The sequence below is a fragment of the Leptomonas pyrrhocoris genome (genome assembly GCF_001293395.1).
Source record: "Leptomonas pyrrhocoris isolate H10 chromosome Unknown, whole genome shotgun sequence".
Classification (NCBI taxonomy): domain Eukaryota; phylum Euglenozoa; class Kinetoplastea; order Trypanosomatida; family Trypanosomatidae; genus Leptomonas; species Leptomonas pyrrhocoris.
The window spans coordinates 76,804-101,545 of record NW_015438374.1 but is presented as its reverse complement, the minus strand read 5'-3'; the positions used below and the strand labels follow the sequence as shown (position 1 = coordinate 101,545).

The window sequence follows — 24,742 nt, the reverse complement described above, 5'->3', positions numbered from 1 at the left end:
TCTCGCGCTTGACAAGGCGCTCGTCAACAGCGCAACTCCCTCCCTGCCGATGCCTTAGCATCCGCGCACCATCGCAACTTACCCAACATCTGGAAGCTCGTCAACGGTGCTTCTCCTCATCTAGAAAGGCAAATGAATCCCACAAGCGGTATATATATATTTCAGCGACTCACGACAGCCGGTCCACCAACCAACGATAGAATTAAACGCTCTGCTTTCGGCCACGTTGTCAGTGATCGGCCAGGAAATGCGTCGAAACGCCAAACTTGTACACCTGTGAGCGGGTGTAGCCCATGTCCTTCAAAAAGCCGGAGTACCGGTAAAACGGTCCTTGCCAGTAGAAGTAGTTGCCAACGGAGCTGACACGACCGCACAGATGCATGAGCATCGACTGCGGCCCGCAGACCAGCAACTGAGGACGATAAGTGGTGGGGTGCGTGTCAGGAGGCGTGCTGCGACTCCCGTCGAGATGACTCTCTTGCTGGACTACTCGAATCGGTGGAGGCAGCGCCGCTGCTATCGTCTCAGGGTCGATGTTCCCGACGTACACGTTCTCCTCCACGGGCGCCGCCGTACCCTTGCGACGACCGCCCGCCAGCACGTTGTACGCGACCCGAATGCGGTCCTTGTTGTGCTCCTCATAGCGCTTGAAGAGCGAGTCGCGGAAGGGGATATCGGTGATGGTGTGGTGGCAGTACAGGACGCGGAGTTGCGTCGCATCGGACTTGTGCTTGTCGATTACGTTCATCAGCTGCAGCGCCACCGAGGCCCCGGCGGTGGTGCAGACGACGCCCAACTCTTTTAATGTGTTCGGCTTGTAGGAAAACTCACGCATCCACCGCCCCAGGTACACCACGTCGCCGGGCTCGAGGTAGCGCAGACGCGCTGACATGCGACCGGGGTCGCAGTCTTTGATGGCGAACTCGATGTAGCCCCGCTCGTCTGGGTGACTAATGGGCGTGTACCACCGCGAGAGCGACGACAGCTCCCGCACGTGCCCGCTCATCATCCGCACCGAGCTAACGGGCTCGTAGCCGGCGTAGTCGTAGCTGTTGGGCAGCGCAAAGCGATAAACAAACATGCTGCTGCCCTCCTCTCGGTTCTTCTCTACAAGAGTGATGGGGACAGGCGGGGCACACCAACTCCACCGCTGCGCCAAGGGGCGTCGCTGCTGGGCCGGGGCAAGGACCCAGTGGTAGAGAGCGTAGCTCACCCCACCGGTGAGACCGACCAGCGCCGCCACACGCGCCGCGTAGCCCATGTTCACGTCGTTCAACACACGGCGTACATCGCCGGGGATGTCTTGCAGCGCAAAGGACCACCGATGCGTGGAGGTGGAGGCGAAGGCGGACGACCCGGTATTTCCCTTGTTCTGCCGCTGCTGGCCTGAGGGGCCGCTGAAGGGATCCCGCTCGCCTGGCTGGCCATAGCGCTTTTGCTGGTGGTACTCGTAGTCACCAAAGGTGTCGCTGTGTGCTGGCGGGCGCCGACGAGCCGTGGTTGCACCGGGCAGCTGCTCCTCCCACGGTTTGGGAGGCATAGTTTTTCGTTTCCGATTCTTGAGCGTCACTCTTCGTGCTGTTCCTCCCCTTTTCCTTTGGGGGTTCGTCATGCATCGGTATCGAAACACACAAATTACAACAGCATAGACAACCCCGACAGTGAAATCAAGATGGAGGCGAGGCGAGAATGAATTGTGTCGTGTTATGCGGAGGACAACAGGCTCTACGACGTTTATAGGAGCGACGGCACGCTGCCACACCACACACGCGCGTTCGTCCGCCCTCCAAAGTCCGTCGTCCGCTGTACGCCTCACCCCCCCCTCCCCGTAAGCAGGCTGCACCGCTGACAGCAGAGACGGCGGAAGCCCGTTAAAGCCCTCCTACACACACATGCACACAACAGCAGCGTAAATCGCTGCCTTCGATCAGATGCATTCGGCGAGGGCCACGCAGCGAAGAGAGAACAGCGGGGTGCTGAAGGCGTTGAGTCGTAGCGGTCTACTTCATTTTTTTTTGTGTTGTCGCTGCTGCGGTTGTGCGGCTCGCACGTAGCACCCCCAACATACACGGCAGCAGGAAGAGAAGAAAAGAGAGGCCACTGCCGCGGCAAGACAGAAACAGAGAGGCGGAAACAACAAGAACAACAAACAACAACAAGAAAGCAAATACGGTAAATAGAAGACAAGAACCACGCCTTACCGCACACGATACAGCGGTACACTCACTCTACCACGGCCTTTTTTTGAATTTGAAAGAAAGGGAGAAGCGGCAGAGCAAGAAAAGGGGGAAAAAACAGCAAAAACAACAACAACAACACACATCGCACCTGAGCACGCGGATCAGCCGTAACTAACCCCGGCGCTTTCAACGCTGTTTCCCTCGTGCTTGTCGTTCCCCTCCTTGCGGTCAAATCCCTACCATAAAACAGAAGCGACAACAAACCTCAACTTCTGAAAGAAACACCCGCAAAGGGAGAGACACGTACACACGATAACCACTCACGTGGAGAGAAAGATTCTATTTGCCCTCTTACGCGGAGCCGCCCTGCGCTATCTTTTCCATGACCGACGCGGCACCCGCCGCCGGCACCACCTTCACACTCTTTGCTTTTTTCAGCGCAGCCGCCACCGCCTCCTGCAGCGGGGCCTCCTCGGCGTACAGCATGCCACGCTCTTTAATTGCCGCGATTACCGCCGCTGCGGCGTCGGCGCCGTCGCCCACGACGACCACATCCACATCCCCCATCGCGAAGTGCGACGGGCGCGGGGCGTGTCCGGCGAGCTCGTCCCTCTTCGGCGCCTTAAACAGCTGCCCGGCCGCGTACGCCTTCGACGCCGCGTCATCGGTGTACTGGTGCGGCCACTTAAAGCCGTACTCGCTGACATGGCGTCGGCCGTGATAGCGGTGCGAGAGGGAGTTGGGGAGGCCCATGCGTGTTGGCAGGCTGCGCTGCACACGCTGCAGATCTGCTTCGATGAGGTCCATCGCCCGCGGCTTCACCCCGGCGGCCGTCGTGGGCAACGAGACGACGTCCCACGCACGGGACACGACACCGTCGGCGAGGCGGTGGTGGCGGCTGCCGTAAAGCCGCGGCGAGGTGCGGAGGACGTCGGCGATGGCTTCCTTCCCCGTAATCACCAGCGTCAGCTTGCGGCCATCCGCGGACATGGTGGACTCCCCTGGCACCGTCAGGAACGCCTTCTCATCCGCGTAGAAGCCCCAACGACCACACAGCATCGCCGTGCTGTCGAGCAGCGCGTCGCAGCTCGGCTCACCGCCCATGACGCACTTCATGGGTATGCTGTACGGCTCCGTCGCGATGAAGCGGTTGTGGTCGAGGCTCATGTCCAGCGGCCGCGGACCACCAAACTCCTCCACAATCCGCGGTACCTCAAAGTCGTAGCTCGGGGCGTGGTAGACCAGCACGCCGGGTCGGCGCCACCCCCACTCATCGATGGGCGACTGCGTCACGCGCTTCACCAGCGTCACCTCCTGCCGGGCTACGTAGTTGAAGGCACGGATGGCGGCCATGGAGGCGAAGTACGCGTGGGTCGGGTTGTCGGTGATGATGCGGTAGGGCGTGGCGGTGGCCGGGTCGCTGCCGAAGACGCCGTCCACCAGGTAAAAGCGAAGCCCTTGGCCGAGGTGGTACTGCACCTCGCGCACAAGACGCTTGCCGTGCAGGGTCGAGATTTCCTTTACACCGGTGTTCGTTGGGTTCTTCACCCGGTGATGCTGCGCGTGCTCGGCGGTGTGCGGGAAGCAAAGCCGCTGAACTGGTTTCGGCTTCTTGCCGTAGCGGATCGCAATGGCACCGCTTTTGGGGTCCTTGCGCCCCCAGGCACGTCCGCGGGTCTCGTACGGGCGTAAGTTGTACTCTCCGATGCCGTAGGTGTACCGCCACACCCCGGACCACATACCCGCGTTGGCGTAGTCGCCCACCTGCGACCAGTTAGACACCAACGTGCTGCCGTTTGCGTTCCACCACGGCCCGGGGTCCTCGTTCGCCTTCTTGAAGAGCGTCAGCGAGTCGTAGCCCCAGCGGTGCATCGTGTGCAGATAGTTGTCCTCCTTCGCCGCTTCCGCCGGGTTGGGCGCGACTTCGCTGCGGAAGACGGGCTTGCGGCGCTCTTCCTCGGCATCTGGGTTGCAGCAGACCTCGTTCAGAATAGACATCTGACCGGCGGACCGGCCAGCAATGGGCTTCAGCGTCTCTTGGATACTGGTGTAGCGCACCCCGCGCCGCTGTTGAACCAGAACGGACGGCACAGTGGCGGCGGCAGCGGTGGCGGCGGAGGAGGAGAGGACTGCGGCACAGCCAGCTGCCACGCCGGCACGTGAGAGGCGCATCATTGGTGTGTGTGTGTGTGTACTAGTGCTAAATACAAGAAAGGAAAGGTAAAGAAAACTATAACGCTAGAGGGCCGCTACGCGGAAAGATAGAAAAGAAACAAGAAAATACACTAAGCTGCTACGCAAAGTAACGCTGCTCCTACGCCAGAGAAGGAACAGAAAAGATCAATCCCACCGGGAGAACGAGCTGGAAAACAGAGAATAGTGTCCTGTACGCTACGTACGTCGATAACGTCTACGCCCCCTTGGTTTTTCTTTCTATTTTGAATGCTTCAGCAGATGATGGTCGTGGCACGACGACGAGAGCACAACGGCACCCGAAAAGCGCGGCTCGCTATTACAGGGAAGAAGAAAACTCCCTTTTTTAAATGCTATGAGCTCGCTTCCGCGGCCCACCAATCTGCTTCGCGACGTGTACTAACTGAGTTTGTGTGAGGAAGCCATACACCGGCCTATCCGCCGTGCACGTACGGAAGACGAGAGGAGAGGACAGGAGAGCAGAACGGTGGGTAGTAGCAAAGAAAGAGAAAAGAAGAAGAGATCAACAAAAGCCACTTGCACGCGTCCTGTTGGAGTACTGCGCAAAGAACGGCGCGTGAGGCGCTGCTTGCGTATTCGTGTTGCGAGAAGAAGAAGAAGCATCTTGCGGCGTCGAGCGAGCTCACCTCAACACATTTCGCACGCTCGCGCTCCGCTTCCTTTGGTATTTTGGTTCTGTCCTTTCCTGCTGTACAGTCAACAACACGCATGCGAGACGCCACATGATTAGAAGAGAAAGGAGTCCAAAAGGAACAGCGGAAGAAGGGGTGGTGGGAGACAACGAGCGACTCAAACACAACTACAACTTCGGCTTCACCGTCGGCGCGTCAACGACTGGGGGAGCGAGAAAAAAAAAAACGCAAATACAAACGAAACACAGAAGAATAGCACTCGAGCAGCTCAGCTTCCATGTGCGGAAGACACACTCCCCTTCCCTCCCCCTTCCCCCCGCACACACACACACACACACACACACGGAAGGAGTTCGTACAGGCCAACGCCCACCACACGTAGATACATGTAAATCCAGGAAAGAACTTCGTACCAGCATAACAATGAACGGGCGAACAGAGAGAATAATAGTAATAAAACAATGTGAGAAGGCCGATATCCCACACTGGGGATTACAGAGTAGTGTGTGTGTGTGTGTGTGTATGGGCGTGTGCGAGATCTGCAAATTCCGATCGCACAAATCGGTGCCTTGAAACCAAAGCCCCAACGAACAAATAAATCGATAGGACAAAAGCCAAGGAGGAAAGAACCGGAAAGAGAGCGACGGGAGGGGCCTGCGCTTCACACGGCAGGCGAGGCGAGCAAGAACGGTCCATCCTTGACGGCCTTCTGTCGAAGGGGACAGCACTGTCAAACGAAGTTGCGATAGCCGCAAAAAGCGTGAGAAGAGAAGAGTCAATTGAGAGGAAGACACGGCTGAACGATCGAAAAGCAAACGACAAAAAACTCGAGGGAAGGTGGGAGAAGCACAAGAGGAGGAGGAGACACAAAATACACACATTGAGGGGGCAAAGTGAGAAGCGGACATCAGGAAGAAAGAGCAACACAAAACGAATGAAATAATATATATGAAGCGGCAACAGATAAGATCCCACGCGAAGGGCACCAAAAGCCGAACAGGGCGGACATCGTGCACGAAGAGACGGCGGACATCGCTTTTCACAATATCGCAGAGCAGCGATGTGAGCTGCCTCAGTCAGCTAACGCCACTACTTCTAAATACAATGGAAACATGTGCTTCTCGAGAAGCATCTGGACACAAAGAGAACCAGAAAGGAAATGAAATACTTAAAAAAGAAGAAGAAGAAAGGGCGTGAGGAAACAAAATTGAATTCAAGAAGAAAACCACCGAGAAATATTCTTCAAACATAATAATAAAAAAGAGAGTCAACCGAAACAACAGGAGAAGAGAGTGCTCCTTGTTGATCAGCGCAGGCGGCGTCGCCGCGCTGAAATGATCGTTTTAAAAACAAACAAACGAAAGCAACATTGATAATATCACAAGCAAGAGGAGCAGTGGGAGAGAAGAATGCCAGACCAAAACAACAACAACAACAACAACAACAGCAGAAGGCATGTGAAAGACTAAAAGAAAAAGGAGGAAGGAGACGGGTGCAACAACATTCCCCCCCCTCACACACACACACTCCCCACAACAAGAGGAGTTTCTTAAAAATGTGGATAATTATGTTACCCACGAGATACGCAGCGATATACACGATACAATGAAAATGTACCAACACACACACACACACACACATGAGATGCTCAGGCAACACAGAGAATACAAGCCGCATCAGTGAGATATGCTGTCCCACGAAGACGACAGCACTTCCTTATCGGTGTAATGGAGTACTAACGATGAAAGACACACACACACAGGTAGGTACAACGAAGTTGATGTATATATATATATATATCCTCTCGCACACGACCATTTCTTTGCTGAACCTTTGTGTGTGTATGGATGGAAAAAAAGGACACAACTAGAGAAGGCGTCAACGACAAGAAGTCATCGCCTGACGGGCCGCAGGACGTCCAGCACCGAGGAGTTAATGCTGAAAGTGTCGTTGAAATCGTCAAAGTCATCGGCCAGTCGGCCGCCGTTCGCAGGCGACAGCGGGATCTCCGTCGGCGTGCCACTGCCCACGATCACATCTTCGTCCTCCGATGTGCACCGCAGCACCGGTGCCGCGGCGGGAGTCGGCTGCCGAGACGCACCACGGGAACGACCGCCATTGCCGCGCCGTGCCACGTCCCTCTCAGCTGCGCCGCTGACGTTGTTCCCGTTGTCGCTGTGCTCCTTCGCATTGGCCACGTCCAGCATCGCGTGCAGCATTTGCTGTAGCTGTGCAGACGTCACGCGCTTGCTCACGCCCGGCTCCATGGTGCAGCGAAGGATTTGACGCCAGGCCGCCGGCAGAGTGGCCGGGAGGTGTACCCCCTTGCGCACCGTTTGGCAGATCTGCTTCATCGAGTGGAAGGGGACGTGACCGACGAGGAGGGTGTAGAAGGTGACGCCGAGGGCCCACACATCCAACGCGTACGGGTCGATGGTGCGGGAGGACGACTGGCCGGCCGTTGTCGCTGACGCGCCTGTGGCGGCCGTCGTGGTGGTGGGGTTGCTGCGCTTGTTGTGCTTGCCGTGGTGCATCGATGAGGCCGTGCTCCTCGTACTCGCGCCCGACTCGCTCACATTCTTGTGTAGCAGGTCCAACTCATCATCCTCGTCCGCGTCCTCGTCGTCCACTGCGTAGATCTCCGGCGCCATAAACAGCGGGGTTCCTTGATAGGCCAGCGTGGCCGCCGTGGGCAGCCCCGCCTCTGCGTTCATCAACTCCGCTACACCAAAGTCTGCCAGAAAGGCTTGACCGTCGCGGTTAACGAGGATGTTCTCCGGCTTGATGTCGCGATGAACGATGCGGTGCTCGTGCAGATAGACGAGCCCGTCCGCCACCTGCGTCGCAATGGGGAGCAAGTTCTCCGGCGCGAAGGGCGCGGTAATGCAGCCGGATGAGTTCAGCTGCGCAATCGCACCGTTGTCCACGTACTGTAGAATCAAGAAGAGAGAGTTCGCCTTCGGGTCGTTGATGACCTCGTATAGTCGCACGATGTTGGGGTGATTCAGGTCCTTCATCACGTCAATCTCGCGCTGCAGGTTGCGGGTAATGCGCTCCGCCGTGGTGAGACGTGCGGTTTTCGTGACATTCTTATGCCGTGATGGCGGTGTGGCGGCGGACGCCGGTGGTGCGCTGTTGCCCGTCGCATCACTGTATCGCCCATGGTGTGCCCCCGCGATGGCGGTCTTCCGCCGACGGGTGTCGGAGTCGGCCGACTTGTCAGTGTCGCTGCTGTTCTGCTGCTCCGGTGTGCTCGAGAGCGCCACGGACGAGTCGGAGGAGAGGCGGGGGCGCTGCAGGCGGTACTTCTTTTCCCTCGGCTTCACGATGATCTTGATGGCCACACTGCACATCATGCTGGTGCTGAAGGCCAGCACAACACGCCCCGTCGCGCCGCTGCCGATCTCGCTCAGCAGAATGTAGTCGTTCAAGAATTGCGACCCGTCGTAGGTCTTCGCCAGGGAGGCGGTGGAGTAGAACTGGGCGGTGGGGCTCGCTGCTGCTGCCGCCACCGGCGCGCCCATCGTCGGTGCCGCTGCAGCTGTTGTTGGGCTCTGCAGCGCAGGCGGGGTGCCGTGCGCCATTACATCCCGCTGCGACGTCTCACAGGTGGTCCGGCTGGCATTGCGACTTCCGCAGGTGCGCGCCGCGCTGCTCAAACCTGCCTGGCTCGCGCTGCGGGCCGCGGGGTCCGTTTTGCGCCGGGCGAGCGCGGTCGCCGTGTTGCTGGTGGACTGCGGCGAGAGCGACTTCTCAGCCGCGGCGGGGGTGCGGTGAGGGGAGAAGCTCAAGAGCGCGTTGCTGGGTGGGATGAGGGCTGCTGCGGCGGTGGTGGTAGTGGTCGTCGCCGCCGTGCTCTGCCGAGGTGACAGCGCCGCCTTCTTAGACGGGTGGGCGGTGGCGATGGGGAGCGGCGGGCTTGGCTCAAACAGCAGCAGACTTGTCGAGTCAACGGCCGAGATCGGCATTAGCGAGCGCTGTCGCGGAGAGGTGGAAGCCGGCCGTGACGGCTGTGGCCTTGGTTTGAGAGGGTGTGATGCGGGCTGCTGGTGCTGCGGCAGTGAAGAGGGAGGAGGCCCGCGAGGCTGCGCCGGTGTGTAGAGGGAGGAGCGGCGCAGCGGCATCTGGTCCTCTGGCGACGCCATCAACATCGATTCCAGCCCGATCACGTCATACGACCCGGCGGACGGATCGGGAGAAGTCTTTTTATTCGATCCCGCAGACGGCTGCCGGTGTGGCACATGCATGTTTCTGCGGTTATTGCTGTGGTGGTCCTCGCATTTGCTGTTATTCCTGCTCTCTCCGTGACTGCGAAAGATGGACGTGTACTTGGTTGCGGGGAACTCATCATTGTCGGAGGAGGAGCAGGCAAGGTTGTGCAGACTACCCAGCACGCTGGTTGCGTGGTTTGGCGTGTCCTCCTCCGCGGCGTCCTTCTCTACTGCGGTGGCAGAATTTAAGTCACTCGGCACCCCTCGTGAGCGACATCGGGCCCTCTCAACGCTTTCGTTCGGCGACGACGGCGCGTTGGGTGTCGCGGCGGTCGACGTGGGTTGACTCCGCGTGCGGTTCCGTGAGTACGGCCGGCTCGCCGTCAAAGAAGATGGATTGTTGCTGTGGTGGTGTTCATTGCTGTGTGGCTTGTGGGCAGGGGACGACGTGGCAGTGGCGGCGGCGGCGTCCGGCTGGGTGCGGGACACGAGACTCGGAAGCCGGCAGCCAGCTCGGTGCTGGGACGTGGAGGTGACAGACTCGTTTACGCGGATGAGGCGGGTGGTGGGCCGGAGCTGCGGCCCCTTCAGACTCGTTGACATCCGCAGTGGGTTCGACCCAGCCGATTCGCTGCCTGTGCTGTCGACGCTGTGCGTCGTCACGTTCGATGTACTCATCTTGTGCCGGCGGATGGCCATGGACTGGTGGTACATCTCCATCGCCTCTGCGAACTTGCCGGAGGAGGAGCTCGCCCCCGCGGCGCTGGTCGTGTCGCTGCCACTGGAACCGTCGTCAATGCTGGCGTGTGTGCTTCGGCCGCCGCTGCCACTGCTGCCACTGCGGCTGCGACTGTGACTCCGTTCACGCCCTGTGGGGTGTTTTAATTGAGGAAGCATTCTACCGAGAGAAGATGGATAGATATAGTTACCAAGACAAAAAACGGCAGAGGATTTGAGAAGGAAGGGTGCTGTTCGGCGCTTACGAAACAGGGCAGAAAAGACACGGCAATGAAGAAAAAACAAAGAATAACACACACACACGCACACAGACGCGAATACTCGCCGCCGCAGCAACAAACTCTGGAATGGGAATAGTTATTAATATACGAGTCGAACAGCGACAACAGCAGGTTTCTCAGGTTTTGGGTTCTTCCCTTGATTAAAAGAAAAAAGAAGAAGACGGGACACAGAAGAACAAAACAGCTCTCAGCTCAACTACGCAAGAGGAGAAATAAGCTTCGCGCCTTCAGCCCTGGGAAGCACCGAGGGACACAAACAGCAGCGTGGGGGAGAAGCGGCGTACAAACAACAGCACCGAAAAACAGCCCCTCAACAAAAACCCCGCAACCAACGAGTCGATGACGACCTGTGCCGTAACGTTGGTTTCCAGAAAGAACTGAAAACACAAGGGTGAAGTAACAAAGAAAAACTTAACGTGCAGAAGTTTAATTTCTAAATATTACGTTTGAGCTTGCTTATTCTTTTCAACTCAGAAGGAAGAAAGAGGAAGGAAGAAGGAAGAAGCAGGTGAATCTCTTTTCCTCTTTGGGATTCGCGCGTCGACTCGCTGCAGAGAGAGAGAGGGATGGTGAAAGGGTAACAGCTTTGTAGCTGCTTTCCTCTCCACTCGTTGGCGAGTATGACTTCAACCCGAGCGCACCACACTGCTTTTTACCTCTTCCCTGTTGTTCAGATTCTCGAAAAGAAACAGTTATCTTAATTCGCCAGCAAACGATGAAACAAAGCTGTGCTGCAGAAAAATCAGCGTGACAGAAACCGGTGGAGCCGAACGCACTTGTCGATCGGTCTTTGAGAAGAGGAGGCGTGGAATAGACGAGGAAAAGAGAAACACGTTTGCTTTGCGCCGAAGAGACGGACCAAAAACCCTGCTGAGCAGCACACACACACACAGAGAGAGAGAGAGAGAGAGAAAGAACACACGAAGAATAAAGCCAATAAAAGAGAAAGATGGCTACGATGCGGGGAGTTAGGAAGAAGTTGGACGAGCCGATTGACACTCCGCCATTTAAAAAGGCCTTTTCCTCCGTTATATACCCAAACACCGATGGCGGCGGATTTGCTGCCCTATTTGCTGACGAATGGATGGGAGTGTACTTCAGTACTCTACGCGTGTGGTGGCCTACGAAAGAAAATCCAAGCAGGCCGACACGAGGCGGTGCGCGACGCACGTGCGTGCCCCTGTACACGTGATTGAATGCAAGGGAAAGAGAAGCAGTGAAGGAAGAGAGAGAAAGGAAAACAACAAGCGAGCAATGGGCGAACAAATGGCGCTGCCCAGCATCGGATATTCGAAAAGGAAGAGAAGAGGAGGCGGGAGAGCGACGAAGGGATGGCGTGAGGAAGGAAATCGAAAACAGATACAATGAAGCGCCTCAAAATGGATTCTGGAAACAGACACCCATTTAGCTTTAACGTGTCGGACACACCCATGCAAAGGAAAGCATATTCCAAATGGCGTTATACGGTTTGCGACGTACTCTAACACCGCTGACACACGGTTTGGTGTGTGCTGTGACACACACACACACACACACACAGACACAGACACAGACACAATACGCGCTCGTAGATGCGAACGAAAAAGTAAACGGCCGTACAACAACAGGCCGCTGCTGCTAATAACATCATTACTATTATTACCCCCTTTCGCCGGACCATCACAAATCTGGCTGGCTTGCGATTTAATTATATGTTTTTTGTTTATCCTCAATGCACACGCACGATGAAGGAGCAACAACTTTTTCATCTTCATTATATATATCTTTACGTGCCTCCTGCTCTGCTATCGACAGGCAGCCAAACGCACGCAATAGAGCTTCAACAACTCCCACAGCCGCGCGTACGCGGGCGGACAGCTCAGCACACAGCGATCACGTTCCATCTTATATATATCAAGTGTATTCTTTCACATCGATGACAACAAACATGGCACGGGTAAACAAGAAAGAATAACAACAAACAGAATCAAAAGTTGTTCAATAGAAAGGCGAAGAAAAAAAGAGCTAAGAATACATGAGAGCCGCGCTGATCTCACCCATCACAGCAAAGCAGCAACAAACACAGGATTAGTAGTAGTAACAACAGAGAGATAACAATGGGAATAAAACAGAATTCAAGAGAAGCATGAAAAAAACGGGGAGAGGACACACAGAGGAGAGATAAATCGGCCCCTTCGGCATTAAAAAGAAAAGCAACGCGCAGTGTAGTTCTGACAGCCACGCCGGTGGGCCTTCACTGACGAAGAGGTTCGTTAAAAACCGTGCATGCCTCCCATTGCCGGGAAAACAACCTCTTTTAAAGAAGACATAAGTAAAAAATAACAATAATAGGAAGGTGGTGCGCTTACTGGTGCTTGCCACGACACAAGATAAAATGAAACCTACAATAAAAATGCTGATACAATTGTGCTGTATCAACGGCAGGCGGCCAACAGCGAAGTATGCAAACGCCTGCCTTTCTTTCACATGTCGTTTTCGAATGAGTACTCAGCAGTTCGAAATTGAGTGCTTTAGCAGTGTTACAGGAATATCGGCGGCGTGAGGAACAAGCACCACCACGTAATTCAAGGAAAGGAAAAAAAAAACGCGATCAGTCAAGGCAACAAACACGCAAAGAGAGGCCAGGTGAAGTAAATGGATAATAATAATACTAATGATACCTAGAACCTGACGCGACGCTGTCTGAAGCGAAGGACATGGCAAAGAAAAGACTGCGTCAGGGAAAGCTCATCATCATCATCACACACACACACACACATATACTCATATAAACATGCACAAATACATACGTCCACAGAAACACTTTTATCGTCTCATTACAAAGCGAATTTCCAGCAAAGAGAGAAAGAAGAAAAAAAGACAGAAGAAGAACCCCCCGTATTCATTTGCTGAGGAATAACGTCGAGTGGCGTGTGCACCGTATCTATGAACGTTTTCTTGGTTTGCTTTCTCCTTTACATGTGCGATTGCGCTGCCAGGTTCCATTCCTTTCGTTGTCCCCCTTCGTAGCAAACAAATGCACAAAACCAACATGAATAAAGAAATAGCAACCGTGTAAATAGCTTCACCTCGATTGTCGCTTGAGGGTGGGGTGCGCGAGAAGCTCGTCGCCACCGGTGCCGCTCGCGTGACAGCGAAGCGAGATAAACAACAATGTCCAGAAGGAAGAGAAGAAAAGAAACGTGAAGCAGCGGTCCCACCACACAACAACGGCAGCGGCAACACCATTCTCAAATACCCCAGACGCTTGTGTGTGGGACTCTACTAACCAGACACTGGATGGAGGCACTGGAGAAGGAGGAGAACATAGAAGAGGAAATACATACATGGCAGATTCGTTTTCAAGGAAAATAATAGAAGAAAAAAAAAGCAGAAGTTACTTCACACACACCCTCACACAAAAACAGGGATAGGAGATGATACCTATACAGAACGAGACTGACGGAAGACACATGAAGCGAGAAATAAAAATATAATAATAATAATAATAATAGTAATCAACAACTGCTGTCGTGCATGCGTGGAAAAAAAAAACATCAACATCGAATAGAGAAGGAGAAAAATAAGAAAAGAGAATAGATGCATACGCCATTTGAACCTCGCATGAACGTGACCGGTTACGCCAGCAAAGCCACAACAACAACAAATAATAATAGTGTTAATAGAAAAAAGGGGAATAAGACAAAAAAAGGAGAATCAATATAAACACACGGTGAACACACCTAAAGTAATTTTCATCTTTCAGCAATCACAAGAATTTATGCGGGCGGTTGAATCGCACAGCAATGAAGATAAGGAACGATTTTTTTCTCCCTTTTTCTCCGTAAGTAAAGAAGAGATAGAAGACGGCAAAGAGGTTCGGTTGGTGTAGCGCATCCGTTCCAAAGAACACAAAAGCGGCAACGACACAACACAGAAAGAGGCTGTACCAGCGAAGCCGACATTCCCACCACCACAATACACCGATCAGGCGAAATAATAAAGGAGAAGAAGATAAGATAAGAACACAAAGACACAGTCTATTCACTCGCAAAAATAATTAATAAAAAAATGGTGATTGCGATTGTATGAAGTTATTAAAGCCTTATCCACACACACGCACACACACGCACACATCGGGTAGGGACCTCACGACGTTGAAAACCCGAACTGACAAACAAACAAACGAAAAGCTTAACACGAACATCAACAACACACGCGTATGTTGGGGTGCAACGCGCACCATTGGTAAAATGGGAAAATAAGAAATAATAAACAACTCGAAAGACATCTACATTGGCTAAAGCAAGACGAACGCATGGAGTACAACGAGCCAGGAGTACAACGAGCGAGGGAGACGTATCGTTATCACTTTCTGGCATCTTCAAGCAAGGACTCGGCGCGGCTCCCACACGACACCTCACAGAGGGAAATCTCATTCACCTGAATACCGTTGCGCAGCGGGGAGTTCCGCTGCGACGCCTTGATCCGACGCAGTGCCGGCGGCGCCGAGAGAGAAGCCGCCATCGGTGCGCTCGACGGCGGGGTGGGGGAGGAGGCGCTGGTGATGCCGGGCAATCGTGCGGGGGAGCGAGGGTGATGCAGCCCCTCCCTCCCTCCCGCTGCTGCTGCTCCCTCCATGGGCGCCGTCGCGACGCCGTGCTCGCGCGACTCGGTGGAGCCAGGGACACGCGGACTGAAGGAATAGACTGTCGCACGTGCGGCGGTCTTGTTGTTGTTGTTGCTGACGTTGCCGCCACTGCGTATCCTGGTAGGGGTGGATGCAATTGGGTCCCCGCGTGGTGGCACCGCCGGCCGCGTCACTGCGCCGCTCCGCTCGCTTTTTGAGGGTGCGGGGAGGGCGGCGTGCGGTGAGGTTGTCGTGCTGCCGGGACCGGTGGGGGTCGTTGACGGCTTGTCCTTCTCTGGGATACGAGGGGAAGACGGACGCGGCACGGAGAGGGGCATCAGCCGAGACGACGGGACGAAGTTGTACACGGCCGACGTGTTGTCGCCCCTGACTTCATCCTTCGCTGCCGCGGAGGGAGTGCGCGAGGAGGGCCGCGGCGTCACTTCGGAGCTGTGCGCTGCGAGTATGGCAGAGAGTGGCACCAGCGGGGTGCCAACACTCCCTGGGCGTGGAGAGGAGACCTGGCCACCGGTATTCTCCGACGAAGACTGCTGCTGCTGTGAAGGCCCTCCACCTGTTTCGTACGGCCCTTCTGCAGGAGGCCGGGAGCCCCATCGGACCGAAAAAGGGCGATGGGCGGTGATCGTCCGCGCCGTCTTCGTCTGCGGTGCGTACGCCGTCGCACTCTCCGCCTCCTCAGCGAGCTTTCCCGCTGTCGGCGTCGCCGCGGAAACCGTGTCCGACGTGTCGTCCCCGAAGGAGGGTGTATCCAGATAACCACCGCCTTCCTCCAACGAGCTGGGGATGCGCTGCTTCTGCTGCCGATACTGGTGCTGTCTGGGCGACGGTGGATGCTCCGTCGAGGTCGGTATGTGGGTGACGGAGATGGGGTGGCCGCTGCTGCGGCCTGCCTGGGCGAGGGGCAGCCGCGCCGCATCGAGGCCCTCCAATATGTGTGGCCGCATCGCACTCCCGCATCGGGCGAGGGCGAGCGACGTGGCGGGCATGGCCGAATGAGACGTATTCGATGCCCGGCCGTCGGCGCTGCTGTTGCTGCTTCTCATCGCCGCCTCCTCCTCCACGCGTGGGGTGCCGGTGATGTGCTGCAGTAGTGCGCGTGGGTGTAGGGACGGAGCGGGGCTGCACGACTCGGCGCGCCGTTCTGGTGCTCCGTCCACGGGGCGCCGAAGTGGAGCGAGCCCTTGCAACGGACTGGACGGCTTGCTGTCGCCGTTGTTGTTGCTGCTGTTCCTCCTTCTGCAGCTGAGGAGCGGCACAGCTGTGGCCGGTGCGCCGGTGCTGGAGGTCGCCGAGGCACCACTCCCACACGGTGTTTCTGACAGGGCAACGTGCGACTTCTCGCGGCGACTCTCCTTCCGCGCCAGGTTCACCGTCACGTACCTCAGCGCCTCCTCGACGGTCCATCGCGCTTGCGGAGCGCGGTGCAGCAGGCCGTTAAGCAGCACGCGCCACTTCTCGCCGAACTCATCCGGCACCGTCGGCATGAACGCCGCGTCGATGATGTCCTCCGGGCTGCGGAAGGGCAGCTTGCCCACCAGCAGCGTGAAGAGCGTCACGCCCGTGGCCCACATGTCCACCGGCTTGCCGTACGACTTCGTGCCGTCCCACAGCTCCGGCGCGATGAATAGCGGCGTGCCCTTCGTGCCCAGCACCTGCGGACCGCCGACGCGGTTCCCCGTCACGCTCATCGCCAAGCTCGCCGCCATGCTCGCCGCCATCAGGCTCTCCGTGCGCTGGCGGTAGGACACACCGAAGGTCTCCGCCACGCCGAAGTCGGCGAGGTAGGCGTGGCCGTCGCGGCTCACGAGGATGTTGTCCGGCTTCAGGTCGCGATGCACCACGTCGTGGCGGTGGAGGTACTGCAGGCCCGTCAGCATCTCCCGCGCGTAGCGGACGAGCTGCGCGGGCGGGATCGGGTCGCACACGTAGTCGCTGTTCGCGCGCACCGCCACCTTCGCCACGACACCCTTGTCAACGTACTGCATCACCAGGTACAGCTTGTCCGCGCTGGGGTCGTCGATCACCTCGTACAGCGACACGATGTTGCGGTGCCGCAGCGTCTTCATCACCTCGACCTCACGCATGAAGGCGTTGTACTGCTTCTGCGCCACCGTCAGTCCACCGAGCCGCTTGCGGGTGTCCACGCGGCGCACGTACTTGATCGCCACCAGCCGAGACTCGACCTCGTCGTAGGCCAGCTTCACCTTGCCGCAGGAGCCGCGGCCGAGGGACTTGAGAATGCGGTAGTTGTTGATGTAGCGATCCCCGGTGCTGGCGTGCCGCACGCGATGCAGCGATGCTGTCTGCCGCGCTCGGGTCAACTCCGGCGCACTGCTGGAGAGGTTCAAGGCCGACAAGAAGGAGTCTTGCGGGGAGAAGGATACCTCACCGGGCTGCGTGCCGTGGATCGGTGATGGAGGGGCTTCGCCCCGCTGATCGGACGGCGCATAGGAGGACGTGGGCGAGGTGGCCGTCGTGGTCGTCGTTGCGGTGCTCGCGGTGGCCCTGTTGCGGTCCTGTGTTGTGGCGCAATGCTGCCCATTCTCCCCCCTATCCCAGCTGAGGATGTGCGTCCATGTCTCGAACTCCCCCGTTGCGGCGTTGTCCTCCTCCGAGGCGTTAGCGGTGGTGGACGTGGACGACGTCGTGTGTGCTGTCTCGACGCTGACGAGGGTGTTGATGCTGGCGGCTGTCGTGTTCCCCTTCGGTGCTCGCCGCTGCGCTCGTCGTAGTGGTCGGGGGCTGTGCGTGATGGGTGCCGCCAGAGGACCCCCCTGGTCGACCGTAGTAGTAGTAGCAGTAGTATTGCTGCTGTTCGGCGCTGGAGAAGGCGTTGCGAGGGCGGAAGGCGACGACGGCAGTCGTGCCCCCTTCTCGACGCCGCCGCGCCAGCTCGAGTGTGGGCGGTGCGGCGTATCCGCCACCACGGCCGGGTCCAACGCGAGGGACACCTTGCGGGAAGAGGGGGCACGGCTCAGCGAGCCCTGCCGCCCCAGGCTGCCACGCGACGACTGGAGGATGCTGTTGGCCGACGGCCGCTTCAACAGCGACTTCTCTTCCTTCACGTTCGAATTGGCAGTGCTGCCGTCGCCGTCGCTGATCGACGTGGCGGGGTCGCTGAGAAGCGTGAAGAGCGGCGCGGCCTCCGGAGCGACCGGCCTTGCGGCTTCGTTGGACAGCAGCGACGGCGGCGACACGACGGGCACTTCATCATTGCGGCGAGCTGTGCGCGGCGCATCGGCCGCTGCCGCTGCCGTCTCTGGTGCGTGTGGACTCGATGTGTTGCCGTCGCTACCACCACCGCGCGGGGAGCTCAACGAGGCCCCGTGGGACGGCGTGGAAAGCGGCGTCGATGCCACGGAGGAAAGACTGGAGGAGCTGGTCGAGGTCCCCTGACGGGGCGGCGTAGCCGTGGAGGTCGTGGTGGTGATGACCGAGGAGGGACTGAGCAGCGTGGAGGGCACGAGCTCCGACAGAGTTGCAGTTTGCTGCGGCGGCGTCACCGCACTCGCCTGCGGTCCTGCAGAGGAGGCGAAGGGCGGGTGGAGAGAGGAGGGGGTGTGCGTCTCCTGCTGCTGCGGTAGCCGCGCGCCAGTTTGCACGCACGGCCTGCCCAGCAACGTCTCCGAGGTACTCCTCAACAGGCTGAGCGAGAGGTGACCGCGCCACGGCGGCATCCGCGCCGCGTCCAGACTCAACTCGCGTGGCGGCGGCAGGGTCGCCATCTGCGGCGGTCGCAGACTCATCTCACTGCCAGGCAGAGCCGAAAAGCGGTCCCCCTCGGTGGCGCCACGGTTGGTGAAGAGCGGGTACTGCGAAACGGGCGGCGCGGAAAACGACAGGCCGTCGTGCCGCGGCGACGACGCAAGCGAGTGTTGCTGCCGCTGCTGCCGTTGCTCGTGCTGTACCCCGCTGCTCTCCGCCGCCGTGTTGTCCACCGTGTCGTACGTGGAGCTGCTCATGCTGCTGCAGCTGTACCGGTTGGTGCTGCGCATGCCGACGTTGTGGGCGTAGCGCAGTGCGGCGGAGGTGAAGCTGGCGGCGGCGCGCATCAGACTGCCGGGGGGACTGGTGATGCTGTCGACGTCGAGCAGGTTGGAGAGAGGGGAGAAGAAACCGGTGGAGTGCGAAGCGTTTTCCTTCGTGGTGGAGGAGACGAACCCGGGAGGAGGAGCCGTCATGGTCGGCGCCTCCGCCGCCTCTGCGCCGTCCTCCGCTGTGTCCGCCCCCCTCCCACTCCCTTCGTAGGGTGCCTCCGGCTCCTCTGACGTCGCACGAGCCGCCGCATCGTCGTCGCCCTTCGCCGCTGCTGCTGCGGTGGGTGATGCGTCCTTCTCCTCGTCCTCCTCATCGGCCTCAACCGCCGCCTGTGCCCCCTTCGCCGTGTTCGGCAGCACCGCGCTGACAGACCCGCGGTTGCTGCCGTCGGTGGAGAGAACCCCGCTGACGGTGCGCAGACTGGGCCGATTGCGGACGCCGTGGTCTTGCTGGTCGTTCGGGCTGTTCCGCGTGTTGTCCGCGTGGCCCTCGACCTCCTGAAGTTTAGCACTGTCCCACGTTACGACCCCACCGCGCGTGATGCCACTCGACGTGGCGGTCGGCAGCCCAGTCGCTGTTAGGGCAGCAAACGTGCTCGGCTTACCTTTCACATGTCCGCGGTGTTGGTCGTGTTGGTGGTTGCCATCGCTGCTGCTACAACCACTGCTGCTGCTGTTGCTGCTGGGGCTCGTGTTGTGGCGACTCAACTGCTGATTGCTAATTTTCTTCAGCAGTCGAAGCAGTTCCTCGCGCGGAAGCTCGTCGAGTTGGCTGCTGTTGGCGGACAGCTCCTCCAGATCGACCTCGTGGGTCAAGAGTGCCGGTGGACGTCCTTGGCTCATATTTGATATATATTTTTATTTACGAGATAGTAAGGGCGCACCAGGCAAGGAAAACCCCGAGACACACACACAAGCACAGACACACTCACACACACAAAAGGGGAGTACGCAATCCAAGAAGCTGTGCGTAAAACAAAATAGTTTTCAACCGGAGTGACGCCCTTTCGAGGGCGCGAGAAATCAAAAGGGCCTCTGGTCAGCCGTTTCGCTCCGGCGGACAGCACGCAAGACAGGGAAAAAGAAAGCAGTGATAGGGCAGGCAGAAATAGAAGCGTTCCTCTCCGGTAGAAGAGGAAGGAAAGGGGAGGAGGGAGGGGTGGGTGGGTGGGTAAAAAGCACAGTAACACAATGAAGAGGAGAATTTAGGAAGATATTCTTCGAAAGCGCACCGCCGCTGCCGTTCTCGATCGGGTGGACGTGAGTCCTGTGCGAGCCTTAAGGAATTTTATATACCTGGAACACAAGCGGCCTTCGCACCTATACAAACACACAAAGAGGAAGAGTAAGGAAGAAAGGAGAGAAGTATTGGGTCACGCACAGTAACTCTTACATATAAGTACGTGTGGCACCCCACGGAAGAGAAGTCAAACGCGGAGTTAACCTATATATAAAAAGGAAATCTATTCGCACTAGTGAAGGAGAAAAGAAGAAGATAGCGGTGATCGCCAAGAGAGACCGCCAAAAGCAAGGGAGAAAAAGTATTCAATTAAGAAAAGAAAAAGAAAAAACCACAATAGTAGTTTCGTTCTGCTCTGGACGTTCAGTTTTTTTTTAATTTATTTTTAACGCTGTGAAGCGAAGCGGGTGTGCGGCTTCCCCACAGAAGGTTTACTGGCGCGAGAACAAGTCGGTGCGAATAAAATGAGGCGTAGCGTGTCTGCCAGAGAGCGGCCAACGTGCGTAGGAGACTCACCTACAAGGGTAAAAGAGGAGTCGGCAACACTGCCTGATTCGACAACAGCGACAACGACATCAAATGTTGATGATGTGAGGAGTAAGCGACAGGTGCGTCAAGAGAAAAGAACAGGCAGCGGAGGAGAGAGGAATGTGCGTCAAGTTGCAGACCGCCAAACCGGGCTGGCGAGAAGTCCTCATCGCAAGCGACAGACAAAAGAGAAAGCAAACGCTGAAACGAGCTTTGCCGTGTTGGAGGTACCTTTTTTTGTTAGGGAACCTTTTAACGAGTTGATGGCGCGGCGGAGAACACCCTTGCCGCGTGAAGAGGTGCACATGCTGCTCTTGTGGTGAATGCAGCCGTTGGGTACGCAGTTGACCACGTGCTAGGCGAGGTGGAAGTCACACCAGCAGCGATGCGAAGAAACATCTGCCAGCCTACCTGCGTAAGTAGGCGGTCATGTGGCCTGTCGATGAATCCGTATATTACCGCTACGTCTCCATATCATCTTTTTTTCTTTTGAAGCTTTTTCCTTTAAACATAGAAGGTGTCCCATCACAAATTAGTATTTATAACAGTAATAACAACAATAAAACCATCGAAGAAGAAGAGAAAAAGAAGAGGGCAACATATAACGTCTCTGTGCGTTTTTACGGGCAGATGGGTCGGTGCTGTCCACTCCTTCAGCACACACGTCAACTTCATGCTCTTAATAAAAAAAAGGGAGAGGCACCACACATGCAAGCACACAGAGAGAAGAAGAAGAAGCCATAATCGAAGATGAGATATACTTAGATCCAACAGAAAGATAAATAATCTGAGAAGACGGTAGAAATCAAAACAAAGCAAACAAACATCTTCTACGAGAAACACGATGGAGGAAAAGCATGAGAAAAACCAATTACGGAAAGTGAATGACCATCCTCCTTTGCTAGCGATAAAGACAGAGCAATCACGCTGATATGCATACAGGCTCCGCTAGGTGACGCAGCGGCGAGAAAACAACAACTTGACAGCATCCACAAAACAATAGTAAAAATAAAAGGCCAAATAGAACTAATAATGATGATAAAGATGTATTTCATTCACAAAACTCGTAAGCAAGCGAAAGGAAAAAGAAAATTTGCTGAGCAAGACAGTTTGTGGCGTTCATAGAAGCAACGTGTCGCACTGAGAAAGACGAACATTACGCAATGCGATCCTCATAAGTATCGCGTTTCTTTCATATAAATGCGCTCAATACATGTTTCAAAAATACTGATAATAAACAAATACAAAAAAAGACGGTGGGGAGAAGAAAGATCGAGGTGCCTTAGTCGCGCTCTCTCACACGCAGCGAGCATCGAATGCGCGATGTTATACGGGAGCGCCAGCTTATAGAAGAAGAAGAAGTTTATTGATTCAACTTCCTCACATATTTCTTTTTTTCCTTTCAGCGTCTTCCTTGCTTTCGAGTGCGCCACTCCCTTCGCTGGCCGGGCAACGCAAATCCACACACACACACACACAGCTGTGCGCAAAAAGGGGAAAAAGTAAAAGCGCAAGAGCAGCAGCCGACTCTTCTCAGAGACCTTCTTGCACTTGGAAAGGCAAGCACAATAATAACAAGGGGGGACGAGAGGGAAAACACGAAGGGAGAATAGGCCAAAAGAACCCGTTGGAGGCGAAGGGTCAGCAACACATAACACACATAAAGGTAGAAGGAATAAAACGGAGGGAAAGACTCGCATGTGCGATTCGGCTGAGATGGGTGGCGGGTGGAAGAACACCATAGAGACGAGAGATGTTACACTCTCCGAGCGCTCCTTTCTAAAAAAGCTTATTGGCACCTTTGGCATTTCCAGAAGAGCACCTCTTCGCCACACCACGTCTTTCTTCCGATTTGTCTTCGCGCAGGGCAGCATTTATAATCTGCTTTCGCAAAGGGAGTGGGAAAAAAAACGATGTAGAGATTATTTTTTTGAAGAGCTTCGCTTTCCGATGCCGTGCTTCAGGTAGCTGCAGCGCGATCAGTACATTACAGACGTTCTCGGCAGCGGCGGTGGAGGCCGGTGTGCGTGGGCGTGACAGTTTAGGTGGTGAGAAGTGCTTTTGAATAGCCCTAATCATCGACTCCAGTTCGGCGGCGAAGGGGTGGGGTGGTGGTTAAAACAAGGAAGCAAACAACAGAAGAACCATTTCTTTGGTTGCTGCTGCGAAAAGCGAAAGGCAGAAGCAAAGCAAGAAGAATATTTATTGAAGTTCTACACGGCGAATTCCACCAGTTGCTTTCTCTTTCTTTTTCTTAAAGAGAGCGAGCGTTGTCTTCTTCGCGACGTCTGCGTGGTCGTGTGTGCACACACACACACAAGGAGCGCAAAAGTGCTGCAGTGAACACGCCCACGTCGGCTACTGAAGTGTCACCTGCGAAGGAGCCCTAGCGAGCCTTCCTCAGCGATGCAAAGCGGGAAAACAAACAAACAAAAAACGCTGTTGTGTGTTCTTAACGTCAAAGGTGTCTCGACGGGATCGCTGAACATACGGACGTGATGAGGGAACATGCGTTGAAAGCAGCTGGGATGTAACTTGCAGGTGCTGAGCGAAAAGCGATAGGATAGAAGAGAGAACAGAAGGAAAAGAAGAGGAAGGGGAGGGGGTGGGGGGTAGAAGGGAGGAGCAAAAATACAACAACGAATAGGCGAGAACACCAGCGTCATCGCCGACAAAACAAGAGAAGAGCTGTTTTTGATAGAACAAATACAAGGAGGAGGAAAATGGTATTGATATGCGTTGTCGGTGCGCCTCCACAGCGCTCACGCATGCGGTATAGAAGCGGAGCAACATATATTGAAAAAAAAAAAGGAGTCGTTACATACGCGCATCAGCGCCTCTACATCCTCGCTTCGATTGAGCGGGCGATGTCGGGAAAAGCGGAAAACAAGCAACGAGAAAACGCGCTTACCCGAAAAAGAAAAGGAAGCACAATCTCAAGAGAGATGCGAGCGGGTACGTACCGCCACGCACCGGAAAAGACATTACCGTCAAGGCAGTGTTCGATCTTCAAGTCCACGATGAAGTTTTCCCCCTTCGGTCTGTAGGGAAGGGGAGAGAAAAGCCCTTTGAAAAAAAAAAAAAATACATCAAATACATACGCATCTCTTTTTATGCATTTTATAATTTGCGAAGTAAAACTGGGGTCGAGTGTGCAACGCATCACACGAGCAGGGAGCGGCGGAGATGAACGAGGGAGAGTTGAGAGCGCTGTCATTGGAGACGAGACCACAGGGGTTACCGTTCGCTGCGCGTAAATGGGCCGAGCGATGGCGAGGAGGGGGGGGGGGGAGACAGAAAAGTCGGCGCTTGCGTGCTGCGGGAGATTCCCCCATCAAATAGAGGCCGAAAAAAAGGGACTTCCATTTCTTTGCGGCCGAAAATGAAGAGGGAAGCCCCGTTGCACCAACGTGCGAGCCGATGGGAATCGACAACACCAAAACCACAGCAGCGGATGAAGACTTGTGAAACGAAACAGGCAATGCATCGTGTTGGCGCTGCAACGCAGCACATGGTGAGACACGAATGTGCCAAAGGCGAAGGAGGGGAAGACTTATCAACTATACATATCGTTATCGTGGAAAGAAGACCCGATCCACCCACGTGACTTTCATCTCGTGGGGCGAGACAACGTGACGGACATGAATGCCGGTGCGAAGCGGGTTCGATTCAACTAACTGCACTGGAGGTGATGTCCCTATCCAAGAGAAAAACATAAGAATAATAATAACAATAATAGTATTTGCAACGCACCAGAAATAGACAGCTTCCTTCACCCAGGAAAAGAGAGTTACTTCATTTCAGTACAACACGTATCTCGCGCGACGGGGGTGTGTAAATCTCCTTCTAGAACAACACAAGAACAATAATAGTCAAAATTCAAAAAGAAAAAGAAATCAGAGGAATCGATATACACAAACATATACAAATGTATATATAACAAAGAGTATCCCCGCTGACTGCGAAGAAGAGGCAATCAGAAAACATGAAAGGAGGAAAGCTATTCCAATATATATATATATATATATATATATATATATATAGTAAAGAC

The 24,742-nt window shown here is 55.6% G+C and overlaps 5 protein-coding genes across 6 annotated transcripts; all 5 read right to left on the bottom strand.

The window, feature by feature from the left end:
- Positions 1-229: 229 nt before the first annotated feature.
- Positions 230-1,613, bottom strand: ABB37_07308 (putative mitochondrial Nadh-cytochrome b5 reductase-like protein; the record flags this gene model as incomplete). The annotated part of the gene is made up of 1 exon (XM_015805891.1): positions 230-1,613. The coding sequence occupies exon 1, from the start codon at positions 1,538-1,540 to the stop codon at positions 230-232; it is 1,311 nt and encodes a 436-aa protein (XP_015655368.1). The 5' UTR covers positions 1,541-1,613.
- A 918-nt stretch (positions 1,614-2,531) lies between these two features.
- Positions 2,532-4,809, bottom strand: ABB37_07307 (putative mitochondrial hypothetical protein; the record flags this gene model as incomplete). Of its 2 annotated transcripts, none has more annotated exons than XM_015805889.1 (1): positions 2,532-4,809. In XM_015805889.1, the coding sequence occupies exon 1, from the start codon at positions 4,353-4,355 to the stop codon at positions 2,532-2,534; it is 1,824 nt and encodes a 607-aa protein (XP_015655366.1). In that variant the 5' UTR covers positions 4,356-4,809. The 2 variants fall into 2 exon arrangements, with proteins under 2 accessions (XP_015655366.1, XP_015655367.1); XM_015805890.1 differs by having other exon boundaries at positions 2,532-4,774.
- A 2,109-nt stretch (positions 4,810-6,918) lies between these two features.
- Positions 6,919-11,530, bottom strand: ABB37_07306 (putative protein kinase putativeserine/threonine protein kinase; the record flags this gene model as incomplete). The annotated part of the gene is made up of 1 exon (XM_015805888.1): positions 6,919-11,530. Exon 1 carries the CDS (start codon positions 10,132-10,134, stop codon positions 6,919-6,921), a length of 3,216 nt encoding a protein of 1,071 aa, XP_015655365.1. The 5' UTR covers positions 10,135-11,530.
- A 3,073-nt stretch (positions 11,531-14,603) lies between these two features.
- On the bottom strand, positions 14,604-19,766 carry ABB37_07305 (putative protein kinase; the record flags this gene model as incomplete). Its single annotated transcript, XM_015805887.1, has 1 exon — positions 14,604-19,766. The coding sequence occupies one exon, from the start codon at positions 19,764-19,766 to the stop codon at positions 14,604-14,606; it is 5,163 nt and encodes a 1,720-aa protein (XP_015655364.1).
- Positions 19,767-21,863: 2,097 nt separating this feature from the next.
- Positions 21,864-22,565, bottom strand: ABB37_07304 (hypothetical protein; the record flags this gene model as incomplete). The annotated part of the gene is made up of 1 exon (XM_015805886.1): positions 21,864-22,565. One exon carries the CDS (start codon positions 22,563-22,565, stop codon positions 21,864-21,866), a length of 702 nt encoding a protein of 233 aa, XP_015655363.1.
- Positions 22,566-24,742: the final 2,177 nt, after the last annotated feature.